The sequence below is a fragment of the Octodon degus genome, unplaced genomic scaffold (assembly GCF_000260255.1).
Source record: "Octodon degus isolate 3935 unplaced genomic scaffold, OctDeg1.0 scaffold00218, whole genome shotgun sequence".
NCBI classification, from domain to species: Eukaryota; Metazoa; Chordata; class Mammalia; order Rodentia; family Octodontidae; genus Octodon; species Octodon degus.
In genome coordinates this window covers 490,704-505,314 of record NW_004524794.1, presented here as the reverse complement: position 1 = coordinate 505,314, position 14,611 = coordinate 490,704, and the positions used below count along the sequence as shown (strand labels likewise).

General features: G+C 47.1%; 1 protein-coding gene across 4 annotated transcripts in view; it reads left to right on the top strand.

The window, feature by feature from the left end:
* Window positions 1–3,187: 3,187 nt before the first annotated feature.
* The window catches only part of Tktl1 (transketolase like 1), a 22,206-nt gene continuing 10,782 nt past the window's right edge, over window positions 3,188–14,611 (top strand). The window contains exons 1-6 of one of the 4 annotated variants that reach the window (XM_004645093.2): window positions 3,188–3,319; window positions 6,878–6,995; window positions 9,509–9,606; window positions 11,040–11,231; window positions 11,305–11,432; window positions 13,199–13,392. In XM_004645093.2, coding sequence (XP_004645150.2) covers window positions 6,912–6,995; window positions 9,509–9,606; window positions 11,040–11,231; window positions 11,305–11,432; window positions 13,199–13,392 — 696 coding nt within the window. In that variant the 5' untranslated portion in view covers window positions 3,188–3,319; window positions 6,878–6,911. The other 3 variants (XM_023705370.1, XM_023705369.1, XM_023705368.1) reach the window with 3 other exon arrangements.

The window sequence follows — 14,611 nt, the reverse complement described above, 5'->3', positions numbered from 1 at the left end:
AGAGAGAGAGAGAGAGAGAGAGAGAGAGAGAGAGAGAGAGAGAGATTCCATTGACCCATTGACCCAGCTGTTTCCCTTCGAGGTGCGTCGGGAAAGAACTAGAGACCTGGTAGGACAGGGGCACAAGCATGCCCACATCTATAGCAGCACAACTCACAATGGCTGAGCCACGGAGGGGTTTTACTCACCCCTCCACGATTGGTGGGTAAGGAAACGTGCGGTCCGCACAGCAGAGCGCTGCCCGAGCACAGAGGGTGAACTGCAGTCATTTGTGGGAAAATGAATTCACCTGCAGGCCTTCACATTAAGTGAAATAAAGCAGATACACAAGCTTACATCACGGATGGTTTCTCTTAAATGAGGAACCCAAAGTACAAAAAAACGTGAAGAGCAGAATAAAAGACAAATAACAAGAAATAAGAAATAGGCATTTTGCAATTGGCAAGGGGACCAAGAGATGGAGGGAGGGGAAAGGAGAAGAAAAAGAGTGAAAAAAAGAACTAAGATGTGTACGTACCTGTACCTACTCATCATGATGAACGTGGGCATTGTTTACCACAACCATGGCTTGTTTTTTGGTACCAGGAATCAAACTCAGGGCCTTGCACTTGCCAGGCAGGCACCGTGCCACTGAGCTCCATCCTCAGCCCCAAAACCATGACTTTGAAAAAACAAAAGGGAAGGAAAGGAGGAGGAGGAGGAGGCATAAGGGTAAACAGAAAATATAAAATGTCATTACCACGTATTAATGTCCATCATGTTGCTGGGGAGATGTCTCGGTATCTTAAATATCCCACCCCTCTACAAACTAACATATATTCATATCACAAAGATAACTGGAATTGTTTATGAACCTTAAATTAACTGATTCCAAATATATATTTTTAAATACTAAGAAGGGTCTTGGGAAAACGAGGTACTTGGAAAATGGTAGTTTTGAGGGTTTTTTTTACCTTATACATAATAGTAAAGTTCAGTCAGACAGAATAAAGAACTAAACAAAAGAGATAAACTATAAAAATATTTAAAAGGACAGTTTTATTTTTTCTTAGCAAGAGTCAAACTAAAGGGGCTGGTGGGATAGCTCAGTGGTCTAAAGCGCCTGCTTAGGCAAGCATGCAGGGACCTTGGTTCGATCCCCAGCACCACATGCCATGCCAGCCCCGCCCACAGAGTGGGCTGAGCTGACCATAAAAAAAGAAATAAAGGAAACATTTTTTTAAAAAAAATCAAACTAAAATGTTATAACGAAAACATTTACATAATTTATTATCTAAAATTCTTATAGAGGGCCGGCTTGATAGCCCAGGGGACTAAAGTGCCTGCTTAGGCAGAGCACAGGGGCCAGGGTTCAAACCCCAGCGTGCTGTGCTGGCCCTGTCCCCGGGGCGCGCTGTGGTGGCAATTGAGACGGCATGGTGGCTCGTGCCTGTAACCCCAGCCTTGGGAGGCTGAAGATAGGCTGATCACTACGAATCGGATCTGTGCAGTGTACTAAATACATTTTAAAAAATAAATAAATGAAGTTTCTCTAGCTGGGCATGATGGCACATGCCTGTAATCCCGGCACTTGAGAGGCTGAGGCAGGAGGATCACTGCCGAGTTCATGACCTGTGTGGACTGCAAAGTGAACTCAAGGCTAGCCTGAACTGCATAGAGAGACCCTCTCTCAAAAAAACCAAATAGGGGGTTGGGGAGATGGCTCAGTAGAATAAGCGCTTGCCTGGCAAGCACAAGGGCCTGAGGTCAATCCCTAGTTCCACCGAAAAATAAAAATATATTTAAAAAAAAGCAATAAAGGGGGCTGGGGAGACGGCTCAGTGGATAAGCACTTCCCTAGCAAGCACAAGGGCCTGAGTCCAATCTGTGACTCCACAAAAAAAAGGGTTAAAAAAGAAAAAAAAAACACTTGGAGTAGTTAAACAGATAAAAGGCTAATCAACATAATGTATGTAAGGAACTTTCACAAATTAGTATGCTAAAATAATCTTATGTAAAAATTTAAAAACAAGGCTGGGGATATGGCCCAGCAGCATAAATGCCTGCCTGGCAAGCATAAGGTCCTGAGTTCGATCCTCAGTACCAAAAAAATAAAGAAAGAAACGCAGGAAAGGCTGGTAACATACCTGGCAAGTGTAAGGTCCCGAGTTCGATCCCCAGTACCGCACAAATAAATAAATAAAGGAAAGGCTGATAACATACCATTCAGACAAGACGAATCATAAATGACAACTTTGAGGAAAAATGTGCCACTTCGGGATGAACAGTGATTATATGTCAAAGTGTTCATTAAATACTATTTTCTCAGTCATGAAAGTAACAACTAAAAAGACTTCTAACATTCAATTCTTTGAGGAAATCAGCAAGCAATCCCATAGTTTGGAAGGATGTGCAGGTTTTTGTCGCGCAACTCCGTGACATGTATGGAAATTTTAAATGAACTCCCTTAACCACGCAGGCTTAGAGGCTTGGATGCAGCCATGAGGTGCTTCTGAGCAATATGATGTGGGGCTCAGACTCCGAAGTGGCTGAGGTGGGACACACACGGGGAGCCAAGCAAAGTCACAGCGAGAGGCCTGTATTGTGACGGCAGCCAGAGGCATACCCCACGATGTGGCCCTTCAAATGGAAAGTGAGCACGTTCTATAGTAAGAGACTTGCTGAAGGCAAGCCCCCTGCTCAAGTCACAGGCTGGCGTCAATTCAGGCTACCTCAGTGACACAACAGGCTCGTCGTACAGAAGGTTCTAGAAACTGATGACGTAAGAATCCACACAGTGGCTCCAAACATCGAGTTCGAGTGTGGTACGGCGGTCATTGAATCACTCCGCCTTGAGTCATTGCAATCATCTAGTTCCTGAACTTTCTCACCACTCCAAAAGAAGTCCCTGTTAACTCCCCCTCCCCGAAGGTGCCCCTTTGGGACAGATAGTGCAAGAAAAGATATAAAGAAGTGGAATGATGCTGTATAATACTGAATTTGCAGGAGCTAAATTCCAAAACTCATTGACAGACTAGCGGAGAGAGTGGCGCATGAACACGACTGTGCACGGAAGATTCCGCGTGCGGAGGTATCTAGGCGGAGGGATCTCTCCGCGCAGTGGTGGGGCCCCGACCCTTAAAAGGCCCGCTGAGGCGCCCTCTGCGGCACTTGCTTCGCGGAGGGACGTCGACTCGGGCTCTGGTATGTCTGGGGCGGGGCCAAGTGACGCGCTGCCTGAAGAGGCCAGGCCGGACCAGAGGACAGTGCAGGTGCTGCGCGACATAGCCAACCGCCTTCGCATCCACTCCATCAGGACCACATGCACCACACGCTCCAGGTAAGTTCCCTCCTGGAAGGCTGCGAGGTAGCCTGTGTGGCTGAATGGGTGGCCGCACGGATGACTGGGTAGGCCGGACCAACGGACTGACGTGTGGGCTAGATGGAGAGGCGGGCAGACGGACAGACGGGTGCGTGGAGATCCAGGCAGGTGGGCAAGTGAACGGGGGGCAGCAGGCTGGACGGGGAGCCGGACGGGCACGGTGGGCGGACTGACGGGCTGTGTTGTCGGGCTCCCCCTGGGACAGCGCCGCTCAGGCCCTGCTGTCGCCAGACGCCCTTGTGGCGCTGTTGTGTGCCACGTGGCGGGCGACCGCCTGTCCCAGGGCCTCCTGGCCGCCATGCGTCTTGGGGTCTGACAGGAATTGTTCGAAGCCTGTTGGCCGCTGCGGGCCTCTGCGGGGCCGGGACCGACAGGGGCTTGTCGTTGCCCGTGGTCTGGAGTCACTTGGTTGCGCACGCGGCTTCTGGTGTGTGAAGTGATACTGGGCACGGAAAGAGGACGGAAGGGAGGAAACTGGACTGCAGTGTGGCTGGGTGTGAGGGTTCGGCGGTTGGCGAGTCCCACATGTGGGCCAGTGTGTTTGCTAGGATTTTGTTATGGCTTTAGGTGGCTGTACTCATGGGAGAGCTTAGCATGTAGTGGTCAGTTTGTCTCGGACAGGGTCTTGCTGTGTTGCGGGCTGGCTCTATCGTGCCGCATGGGGTCCTCCAGCCTGTGTCCTCTGCACGTGTGGCAGGTTTTTTTTCTTGCTTGTGCTTCTCCAGAAATTTATAATGGCTTATAAAACTGAGTCAACCATTTAGGGGATACTGCAGGGAAAGAGGTCTAAGTTCTGACTTTCTGTAGTGTAAAGCTGGAAATGAAATTTTTTTTTTTTAAGTAACAGCCACTATTTACTAAACAACTTAGAACAGTGGTGAGTATACATTTACAACAGAAAGCATAAGATTTACATTTATAATCTAAAACTTGAGTTGACTCATTACATTCCCCACTGGTTTTATCTGGGGGAAATGAAATTATTAATGTGAATGACCTGGACCTAAATCTTAGCGTGGTTTACGAATCTCTGTATTATAATCTCCAAATTTAGCTTGTGCAGTATAAGCAGCCAAGAAAATTGCAATTTCTGCTTCCAAGATGGATGTATCATTTCTTGAATTCCTCAGAAATACCTTTAGGAAAGGAAAACTAAACTTGAACTATATGGTTTTTTTTTTTTTCTAACATCTTGCTATGTCACCCTTTTTATTGAGCTTAAGCCAAGTAGAATAATTTTTGCTATGAACATACTGCCCCCCCAAAAAAAATTAGACCTCACACAAATGTACTGTTCTTACTACCTGGTCAAAAAGTTCTTTTCTGGTTGTATTGTGTTGAGTGGCAAATTGCAACTCAACATCCATTGTAGTTTAATTGTTACATTGATTTTGGCATTTTCCTTTCATAATATTTCATTTCTTTTTGTTAACGTCTTTTAAAAAGCTTTTGTGTATATAAATCCTCATGTCAGTCTCCAAGACCTGTGGCCCAAGTGCTGTGGCTGGTAAGGAGAATCAGCAGTGCATACGGCCTTGGGAGAGGGGTGGTGGCAGCATCTGAGACAGGCTCGCGACCTGGCTGCGTGCCTCCACATCTTTGTTCCCAGCCCCCAGCATGCGCCGAGCCTGAGCACCCATGCTTTTTCCTTGAGACAGGTCTCACTGTCCAGACTCCAGGCTGGCCTCGAACTCAGCCATCCAGCCTCAGCCTCTCGAGTCCTGGCATTGCAAGCCTGTGCCACCACACTTATTAACTTCTTGAAATAGCCATTTTTTCTAGAGGAAGATGCAATTTCAATGGTGTTTTGATTTGTGTCTCTTTAATAATAACCAGAGATATTGAACATTGTATTTCTGCATAGAGTTCACTTAAGTTGCCCATTTTTTGATTGGGTCTTTTATTTAGGGGGCTTGAGTGGGTTTTTTTTTCCCTGAATATTATTAGTTCTCTGAAATTTTTTTCCTATTCTATAGGTTGCCTCTTTAATTGTTTCCTTTGGTGTGCTGAAGCTTTTAAGTTTTGATATTCCAATTGTTCATATTTAATTTTTTCATTTATTTATTTATTTATTTATTTATTGGATACAGGGTCTCACTGCGCACCTCAGACAGTTCTCCTGTCTCAGCCTCCCTGGTGCTGGAATTATAGGTGTGCATCACCACACACAGTTTCAATAGCCGGTATGACTTGGCACAGCATATAGTACTGGGAATCGAACTTGAGTCTGCGCGCTTGCCAGGCAGGTGCTTAGACCACTGAGCTGTCTCCCGAGCCCCAATTGTCCATTCTCGTTCTTATTTCTTTTGCAGATGGAGTTATATGGTTCTGCTCAAAAAGTACTTGTATAGGCTTGACTTGAAGAGTTTTTACTTATTTTATATTCCAGTGGGTTATGTTAATGTTCTATCATTTAGATTTTTTTTTGTTTGTTTTGTTTTTTTTTAAGATAGTGTCTTGGGGCTGGAGAGATGGCTCAGTGGTCTAAAGCACCTACTTGGAACAAGCTTGGCAAAGCACAGGGACTGTGGTTCGATCCCCCAGCACCACATGCCAGCCAGCTGCGCCCCTGGTGGGCTGAGCTGGCCACACACACACACACACACACACACACACACACTAAATAAATGTTAAAAAAAAAATAGTGTCTTACTGTGTAGTCCAGGCTGGCCTTGAATTATGTGGCCCAGACCAGCCTCAAACTCACCACAATCTTCCTGCCTCAACCTCCAGAGTTCTTGGATTACAGGAATGTGCCACCACACCCAGCTAACATTTAGATCTTTGATCCATTTTAATTTTAGTTTAGTACATGGCAAGAGGTATAAGTCTAGTTTACAATTCTGCATGATGCGATCTTTCCTCCAATATGTGCTTTGGCCCCTTTGTCAAAGATCCTCTGGCTAAACGTCCCTGGGACTGTTTCTGCAACCTTTATGCTGTTCCACTGATCCATGTCTGTTCTTTTAAATAACTGTAGGTTTTCTTTTTCTTTTTTTGTATTTTAGTACAGGGTCTACAGGCTCTCACTATATAGATCAGATTCATAATGAGTCCCTATGTTCAGTCTCCCAAGAGCTGGTATTACAGGTGCACGCCACCATGCCCAGTCTCAATCGCCATCTCAACGTGCCCTGGGGGTAGGGCCAGCTCTGCACACTGGGGAATCAAACCCTGGCTGCTACATCTGCCTAAGCAGGTGCTTTAGTCTGCTGAGCTATTTGGCCGACCCTTAAATCACCATAGCTTTATACTATAACTTGAACCAGATTTTGATTGACTAATATTCATATATATTCATTTATCTGTTGATGAACTCCTAGGCTGACCACATCTTGTCCATTGTGAATAGTGCCACGATAAAGGTGAACATGAGAGTAATGTCTCCTCGCTATGTTACTTTTTTTTTTCAGTATACATACCTCAAAGCAGGATAATAGCCAGGTGTGACTGTTGCTTATGACCCCTAGGAGTCATTGACCTGGGAGAAATGACTTGGTTGCTTCTGCTTTTCAGCCACCCGACATCATGCAGCAGCGCTGCTGAGATCATGGCTGTGCTGTTCTTTTACACCATGAAATACAAACAGTCAGACCTGGAGCACCCCGACAACGACCGCTTCATTCTCTCCAAGGTATGCTGGCCAGGCCCTGGGGCTCTGCTGCTTGCTTCTTAAGCCCACTTTAAAGCCACACTGCTAACAGGCTGGGAATGGCCTTCTTACCATTTATGTTCTTTTTTGTTTGCATTCTAAAGATCTAATGGGTGTTCTTGAGAGGCAAGTGACATTTGGGGCAGGAAGGCTAGCTGGGGACAGCTGTCCAACTTACCTTTCCTTTGGTGATACCCTACCTCACCCCACCTAACACTAATGTCCCCTTTGTTGGGGACCTACTGCTCCCACCCCTTGTGCAGCCTTGGGAGAGGTCACTGATAGCCTTCGACCCCACTTGCAGGGCATGGGGAAAGTGAAGTGTGACTTGGAACAAGACAGCCTGCCCCTGTCAGTGAGATTCTAAACATTAGAAAAATGGGGCTTAGAATGTGTGGCAAGTTTGATATTATCTAAAAGTACACTGTGTCTTAAAACAAAAAATTTAAAGCCTACCAGTAGGGTATCATGTACAAACAGAAATGCCTGAGCAGGAAATCTTAAAGATAAAGTTGAAAGTACCTAGGGGTCGGGCCGGGGAGATGGCTCAGTGGAATATGCGCTTCCCTGGCAAGCGCAAGGGCCTGAGTTCAATCCCCGGTTCTGAAAAAAAAAAAAAAAAAAAAAAAAAGTACCTAGGGGTCAAAACTGTGATCCTTGTCTCAGTGACTAAGCTAATGGTTTGATTTAAAAGAAAAAGTATAAGAGGGAGAAAGGTATGTTGGAAGATATGGTAACTTAAGGTGAAACATGTATGGGATTTTGGACTAATCTTTCTTACTGTAAACTTGAACTTTATAACAAAAATTGAAAAAAAAGTATGTTCAAATATAAATTGAGTATTTGGGGGTAGCTTCTGATTTAAAAGGGACAAAAGTTTACAGTGTGTCATGACTGCAGCAATTGGAGTAAAAACCTTTAAGTGACAGGCTTTCTCATGCATGTTCATTGGGTGGAGCAGCAGCTAAAAGATGGGAAGAAGCCACATGCAGAAATCCTAGTCCCTCATGGCCTGGGGCTAGAGTAAGTGATTGTCCTGCAGGTGCACGTAGTCTGATATCCCCACCAGTGCTCCTGAGGCTTGGTCTGTCCACACGCAGCCATGTCATCAACACATCTGACACAGAGTACACTAAGAGTCCAGGTGCCTTTGGCATGGCTGTGCTGCAACTGTCATTCTTGAAATCCTTTGGCATTGTCAGCTGCTGAAGATGGCTTGGACAGAGGGGCCTGTGAGCTCCCATCCCTCCCCCAGGCCTGGGAGATACCCAAGGCCTCTGTTTGAACTTTGCTGTGAAGCAAACTTTGCATGGGTACAAAGTGAGAAGTCCCCTCTGGACAGAAGTATCCTCTTCTGGCTGTCCACAGCACCCACGTGGTACCAAGGGCAGGCATAGTGCCAACCCCATCCTGCTTCCTCTGTCTTCACAGGGGACACTGGTCTCCATCCTCCCTCAGAAAGAGGGAGGGCATGTGAGGGAGCTGGAGCTGGAACTGGCTAAAGGGGAGCGCAAGGACCATGAGAGGAAGGCTGCCAGGGTGGCGGGAGAAAGGACTTCACAGGGAAATTGTATGGAAGGGCAGCCTCACTCACTGTTGGAATGAATCTGATATTTGGGCAGAGGAAGGGTACAGGAGGACAAACCAGAAATAAATTGATCTTATGTCTGACAGGCTATGTGGGGGGAGGAGGAGTTACAAAGAATAGCCCAGAACAAGTAGGAGCTGTGCCCCTATGCAGATCCAAGAAAGCCAGGGATAGAAAAGGGGACTGTTGTAGAAAAATGGTGGGCAGATGGCAAAGCAGTGCAAGTGGCTTAGGATTGAAAAGGCCTCTGGGTAGTAGCCAGGGAAAGCAGGGGATCAGTGGCCTCTGCAGTGAGGCTAGGGATGTTGGTGGCCAATATGAGATAGTGGCTATAGAAGCCCTTGAGACGGCATAGCTGACATCTCTCATCAAAGCAGCAACTCTCAGCACAAGGGCCACATTGCTTATGGGACCAAGTGACATGGAGTGCACAAACTGGATATTAGAGGGGCACAGCAAGGTGACAGAAACTGATTCTTGTATAGTGTTAGCATGTCAGGGAACCCCTCCCAAGAGCTCAGATGACTAGAGCTTTACAAAGTAGGGAAGCCACAGACTTGGGGGTTTGGGGTTTCTCCTTAACCAGTACTACCAAAAGATTGTACATCTGGTTTGGGCCTGCAGGAAATAGGCTTGAGGAAAAGGTTTGCATGTGTTCCTTTGCACCTAGGCTCCCTCCTGTTTCAAAAGCTCCAGGTGCCCTCATACACTGGGTTCTAGGGTTCCCTGGGGAATGAGTGATGGTGGCTTCTCCATCTTTGTCACCCCTCTCGGCCTATACTGGGCCACAGATTAAACCTAGGGTCTGCTTAGACATTAGCCTGGGACTTGAAGGACAGTGGGTGCAAGGGGCTGCAGGGTCCATCTACAAGTAGCTTGGGTTCTTTGGATTCCTTGTGTCTTGCAGAGACTGTCATTTGTTGATGTGGCTACAGGATGGCTTGGGCAAGGCCTGGGGGCCTCATGTGGGATGGCATATACTGGCAAGTACTTCGACCGGGCCAGGTAAGGTGCTATACTGCCCACCCTTGCTCTCTGGCTCTGCAGCTCGCTCCCTGGGGAGGATGGGTGCATGGTTTGGGAAGTTCAGTCACCAAGCATGAAGCAGTAGAGAAAGCAGATTTGCAGAAACTCTTCCTGCCTCTCTGTTAGAGGCTCCAGTGTAGTAAAACATGAGGCTTCTCTAAGAGACCGCCTTCTGCCTGCACTCTGGTGAGCATGGCTAGAAAATAGGTGGGGTGCATGCATGTGCTTTGTCTTTGGAGTAGGAAGCTCTGACAACTTAAAGAACAAAGGGGTGGGGCTGGGGAGATGGCTTAGTGGAATAAATGCTTCCCTGGCAAGCGCAAGGGCCTGAGTTCAATCCCCGGTTCTGCACAAAGAAAAAAAGAGCCGGGGGCTGGTGAGATGGCTCGGTGGTCTAAAGCACCTACTTAGAACAAGCTAAGCTAAGCAAAGCACAGGGACCGCGGTTCAATCCCCCAGCACCACATGCCAGCCAGCCCCGCCCCCTGGTGGGCTGAGCTGGCCACACACAAAATAAATAAATAAATAAATAAATGTTTAAAAAAAAAAAAAGAGCCAAGGGTTTTTTCTGGGTGGTTCCTCCTTCCTGAAAGCAGACAGTTTTTCTTTTGGGCCTTGTGCTCAGCAGCTGCTAGTGTGGGAACAGGACCATGGTGACTGACCTTCCTGGTCTCATCCCACGAGTCCCCACTACCTGTGCTTCGTGCAGTGCTGAGTCTAGAGCCACTCAGTTCAGTTGCCATAGGACATGGAGCTCCTCTCTCCTAGAGTCTCAGGGGAGCACCATCTAGAGCACCATCTAGCTCCTTTGGGTAGGGAGAGTCCTGAGGGGAGGGTCAGTCCCCATGCCAGCTGCGGTGAGCTCGCTGAAAGTTCTTGTGCCTTTTGCACTCCTTGGACAGCCGCCTTGCCCCCTTTTCCACAGGTCTGTGGAAACAGTGCATCTTACATAATGCTTTCTTAGACTGATGACATCATAGTAAGGTCTGGGGTATATTTGATTGGTATAGATACTCACATTGTTTCTGCTGTGGAGGAGTTTCCTGTTTAAAACAACATATACGCTTCTAAAGTACAATGTTGGATGGTTATGATTATTGTAAACAGAGATCAGAAATAGAAGGTAGCAGTGCTTTGAAGCGAAAACTAAGGCAGTACATGTGCCATGAAGCATGGGGACTACAGGGAGCTGCTTTCTGCTGCCCATTCTAGTCTTGTCCCTTTGCTTGCTCATCTAGAGAAGCAGCAGAGGCAGCTGAAGCTGGAGGAGATGCTATCTCTTGAGGGCCAGGCTGAGCTCAAACTGATCGTGCTGCCTTAGCCTCCCATGTGGCTGGCACTACAGGCATGATCCACCATGCCCAGCAAGTCTGAACTCCCAAAGCTCTCACCTTTTCTTGGCTTGCTTGCAGCTACCGGGTGTTCTGCCTCCTGGGAGATGGCGAGTCCTCAGAAGGCTCTGTTTGGGAGGCGCTGGCCTTTGCAGCCTACTACAGTCTGGATAATCTTGTGGCCATCTTTGACGTGAACCGCCTGGGGCACTGTGGCAGCTTCCCCCTGGAGCACTATGTCGAGGTCTACCAGAAGCGCTTTGAAGCCTTTGGGTAAGTGTCTCTATTGCTTTACCTTCTTCTCACCCTGCCCTGTGCCCAGGTAACCCAGCCTCCTTGTTGACAGGTGGAACACTTACGTGGTAGATGGTCGTGACGTGGAGGCGCTGTGCCAAGTATTTTGGCAGGCAGCTCATGTAAAGGGCAAGCCCACTGCTGTGGTTGCCAAGACCTTCAAAAGCCGAGGAATGCCAAGTAAGTGTTTTCCTTCTCACCATCCATGCGTACCAGGGCCTCCATCAGCATGGCTGAACAATGCAGCCTTCAGGTATGGCCAGCTGGGTCGGTGGCATCCTTTGTGAACAGCAGCCGTCCTGACAGGTGAGGGCTCCTGCCTCTTACCCTCCCTGGATAGTGTCTGGTCATGGGGAAGGGGAAGGCCACACCCCAAGCAAGAGAATAGTGACTTTCTGGTGGTGTGAGGGAGCAGCTAGGGACACAGGCCTTAGGTAGGAAGCCAACAGGAACCTCCCCTCCCAGTACAGTCAGCAGGCCTGTGCATGAGGGTGTACACATACAGTGCTGAAACAATCTGGTGTCAATTGGAACAGCACCCAGGACTAGTAAAGCATTGTCTTTGGGGCTTTGAAGGAGAAAGTATTTAAGACTAATTTCTTTTTTTTTTTAAATTTTTTTTATTTATTTGTGTGTGTGTGTGTGTGTGTGTGTGTGTGGCCCGCTCAGCCCACCAAGGGGCGGGGCTGGCTGGCATGTGGCTCTGGGGGATTGAACCGCGGTCCCTGTGCGTTGCTAAGCTTGTTCCAAGTAGGTGCCCTAGACCACTGAGCCATCTCACCAGCCCAAAGACTAATTTCTTATACTCCCAAAGCTGTGTCTCAGGTTGTGCACCTCAAGTTTAAATACTTGCAAAGGGTATGACTCCTGGATTGCTTTGCTTTGCTTTGCTTTTTTGAGACTGGGTTGCACTATGTAATTCAGGTTGGCCTTGAACTCCCTGTGGACCCCAAGCTGGCCTTGAAATCATGGCTGTCCTCCTGCCTTAGCCTCCCAAGTGCTGGGATTGCAGGCATGTGCCAGCATAACTGGTTCTTTGGTTTTTAATGTAGACATTTCAACTCCTCCCTAAATTATGATCTTATCTCATCTTATCCCAGTCTCAGTTCAGTAAAACAACATTACCAATGTGTTCCTAGGAGAACTCTCAATGTTCTTGCCTCTGGCACTCTTATGTGCCTGCCACCCCCACATACTCAGTTCCTTTAAGTGTAGTCAGATGTGCCCCCTTCTCCCCATCTCTGCTGCCATGACTGTCACTAAGCTCATCACCTTTCCTAAACTGCATTTTTTTTTTTTTTGCGGAACTGAGGATTGAACTCAGGCCCTTGCGCTTGCCAGGGAAGCGCTTATTCCACTGAGCCATCTCCCCAGCCCCCCTAAACTGCATTGTTTTCCTTCTGAGCCGATCTCCATGCTGCCATTGCAGTGATCTCTCTATAAAACATCTCATCATTCACTTAACTGCTCTAAGCCCTCAGTGGCTTCTCTTGCTCTAAATAAAACTCAAACTTGGGCCGGCAAGATAATTCAGCAGTCTAAAGCACCTGCTTAAGCAAGCTTAGACAGGCACAGGGGACCACAGTCCAATCCCCAGCACCATATGCTGCACAAGCCCTGCCCTCAAGGTAGGTTGAGCTGGCCAAAAAGAAAAAAAAAAAACCTCAAACTCTTCATCGTGTTTATGAGCCCTGTTTCCATGACTCCTTTGCCTGTCAGTACAGCCTCATCTCCCTCCTTCTCTCTAGTCACCAGCATATTGACCAGTGGCCTCCTGATAAGCCACTAGGCCTCTGTGCAGGCCGCTCTCTGTGACTGCCTTCTGTGTCAGGTTCTTACTCCTGTGAGCCCCAGACCAACACTTCTTGTAACAGATGTTTCTCAGAGGACATAATAGGCTCCCATTAAAGGGTTGAAATGGATGACTTTTTTTGCATTTGTTTCAGATGTGGAAGATACAGAAAGTTGGCATGGAAAGCCAATGCCACAAGAGCGAGCGGATGCAATTATCAAGTTAATTGAGAGCCAGATACAGACTAACAGAAGTCTTACACCACAACCCCCCATTGAGGACTCACCTCAAGTCAACATTGAGGATATAAAAATGACCACTCCTCCTGCTTATGAAGTTGGTGACATGGTAAGCAAAAATGTGGGGAATTGACTGAGTCATGCACATCAACATGCTTTGTGCTGTGAATAGCTTCCTAAATACATGGGATTTTTTATTTTTACCAATTTCTGTAAATAAAACAGTTATCGGACAGTGTGACTTTTTTTGAGACAGGGTTTTGCTATATATAGTTCAGATTGGCTTTGAACTCACTTTGTAGCCCAGGCTGACCTTGAACTCACAGAAATCCTCTTGCCTCAGTCTCCTGAGTGCTGGGATTATGGGTGTGTGCCACTATGCCCAGCAACAGTGTGACATTTATACAACAGTCATTAGCAGTAAAAATGGGTTTATTTTCTTTTTTATTATCTATGGTTTTTCTTCACATTTATTTATACTTAGGTATGGGTTTGTTTTGTCTTTTGACAAAATTTTGACATGTGATTCAGGCTGGCCTCAGACTCACGATTCTTCTGCCTCAATCTCTCTTATGCTGAGATTACAGGCATGTGCCACTACTGGATTTTGTCACAGACAGTTGATGTTTGCTAACCAATACCAATTGTGCTATGTGGCTATTTCTTGCTTCCTGACTTTGTTTTGTGGTGCCGTGATGATCCAGCATGCGTGAAACTGCCACTATTCTGTGTCTACTCTTAGGAAAATAGCTTGGGTTGCCCAGTGTTTTTGCCCAAAACTTCCTCTTTGGATTACACAAGGAAGTAGCCCAATCTATCAAAAACTAGTGTTTTAAAAAATATATATCTTTTATGCATTTGGCGCAGGGGCTCACTACCCAGACTCATAGTGATCCTCATGTTTTCAGCCTTCCCAGTACTGGGATTATAGGCATGCAACACCGTGCCCAGTCTTGGTGGCATGCTGAGTGTGCCTGGGGGTGGGGCCGACACAGCATATGGTGCTGGGATCAAACTTCGCCCCTGAACTTGTCTAAGCAGGCATTTTAGTCTGTTGAGCTATCTCACCAGCCCTTTTGTGAATTATTATTTTATGTATTTGGTACAGAGTCTCACTACTTAGACTTGTAGTGATCCTCCTCTTTAAAAACCAGTTTTAAAAAGAATCACATGGGACTGGTGAGGTGGCTCAGAGGTCTAAAGCACCTACTTAGAACAAACTTAGCAAAGCACAGGGACCTCGGTTTAATCCCCAACACCACATGCCAGCCAGCCCCGCCCCCTGGTGGGCTGAGCTGGCCACACACACACACACACACACACACACA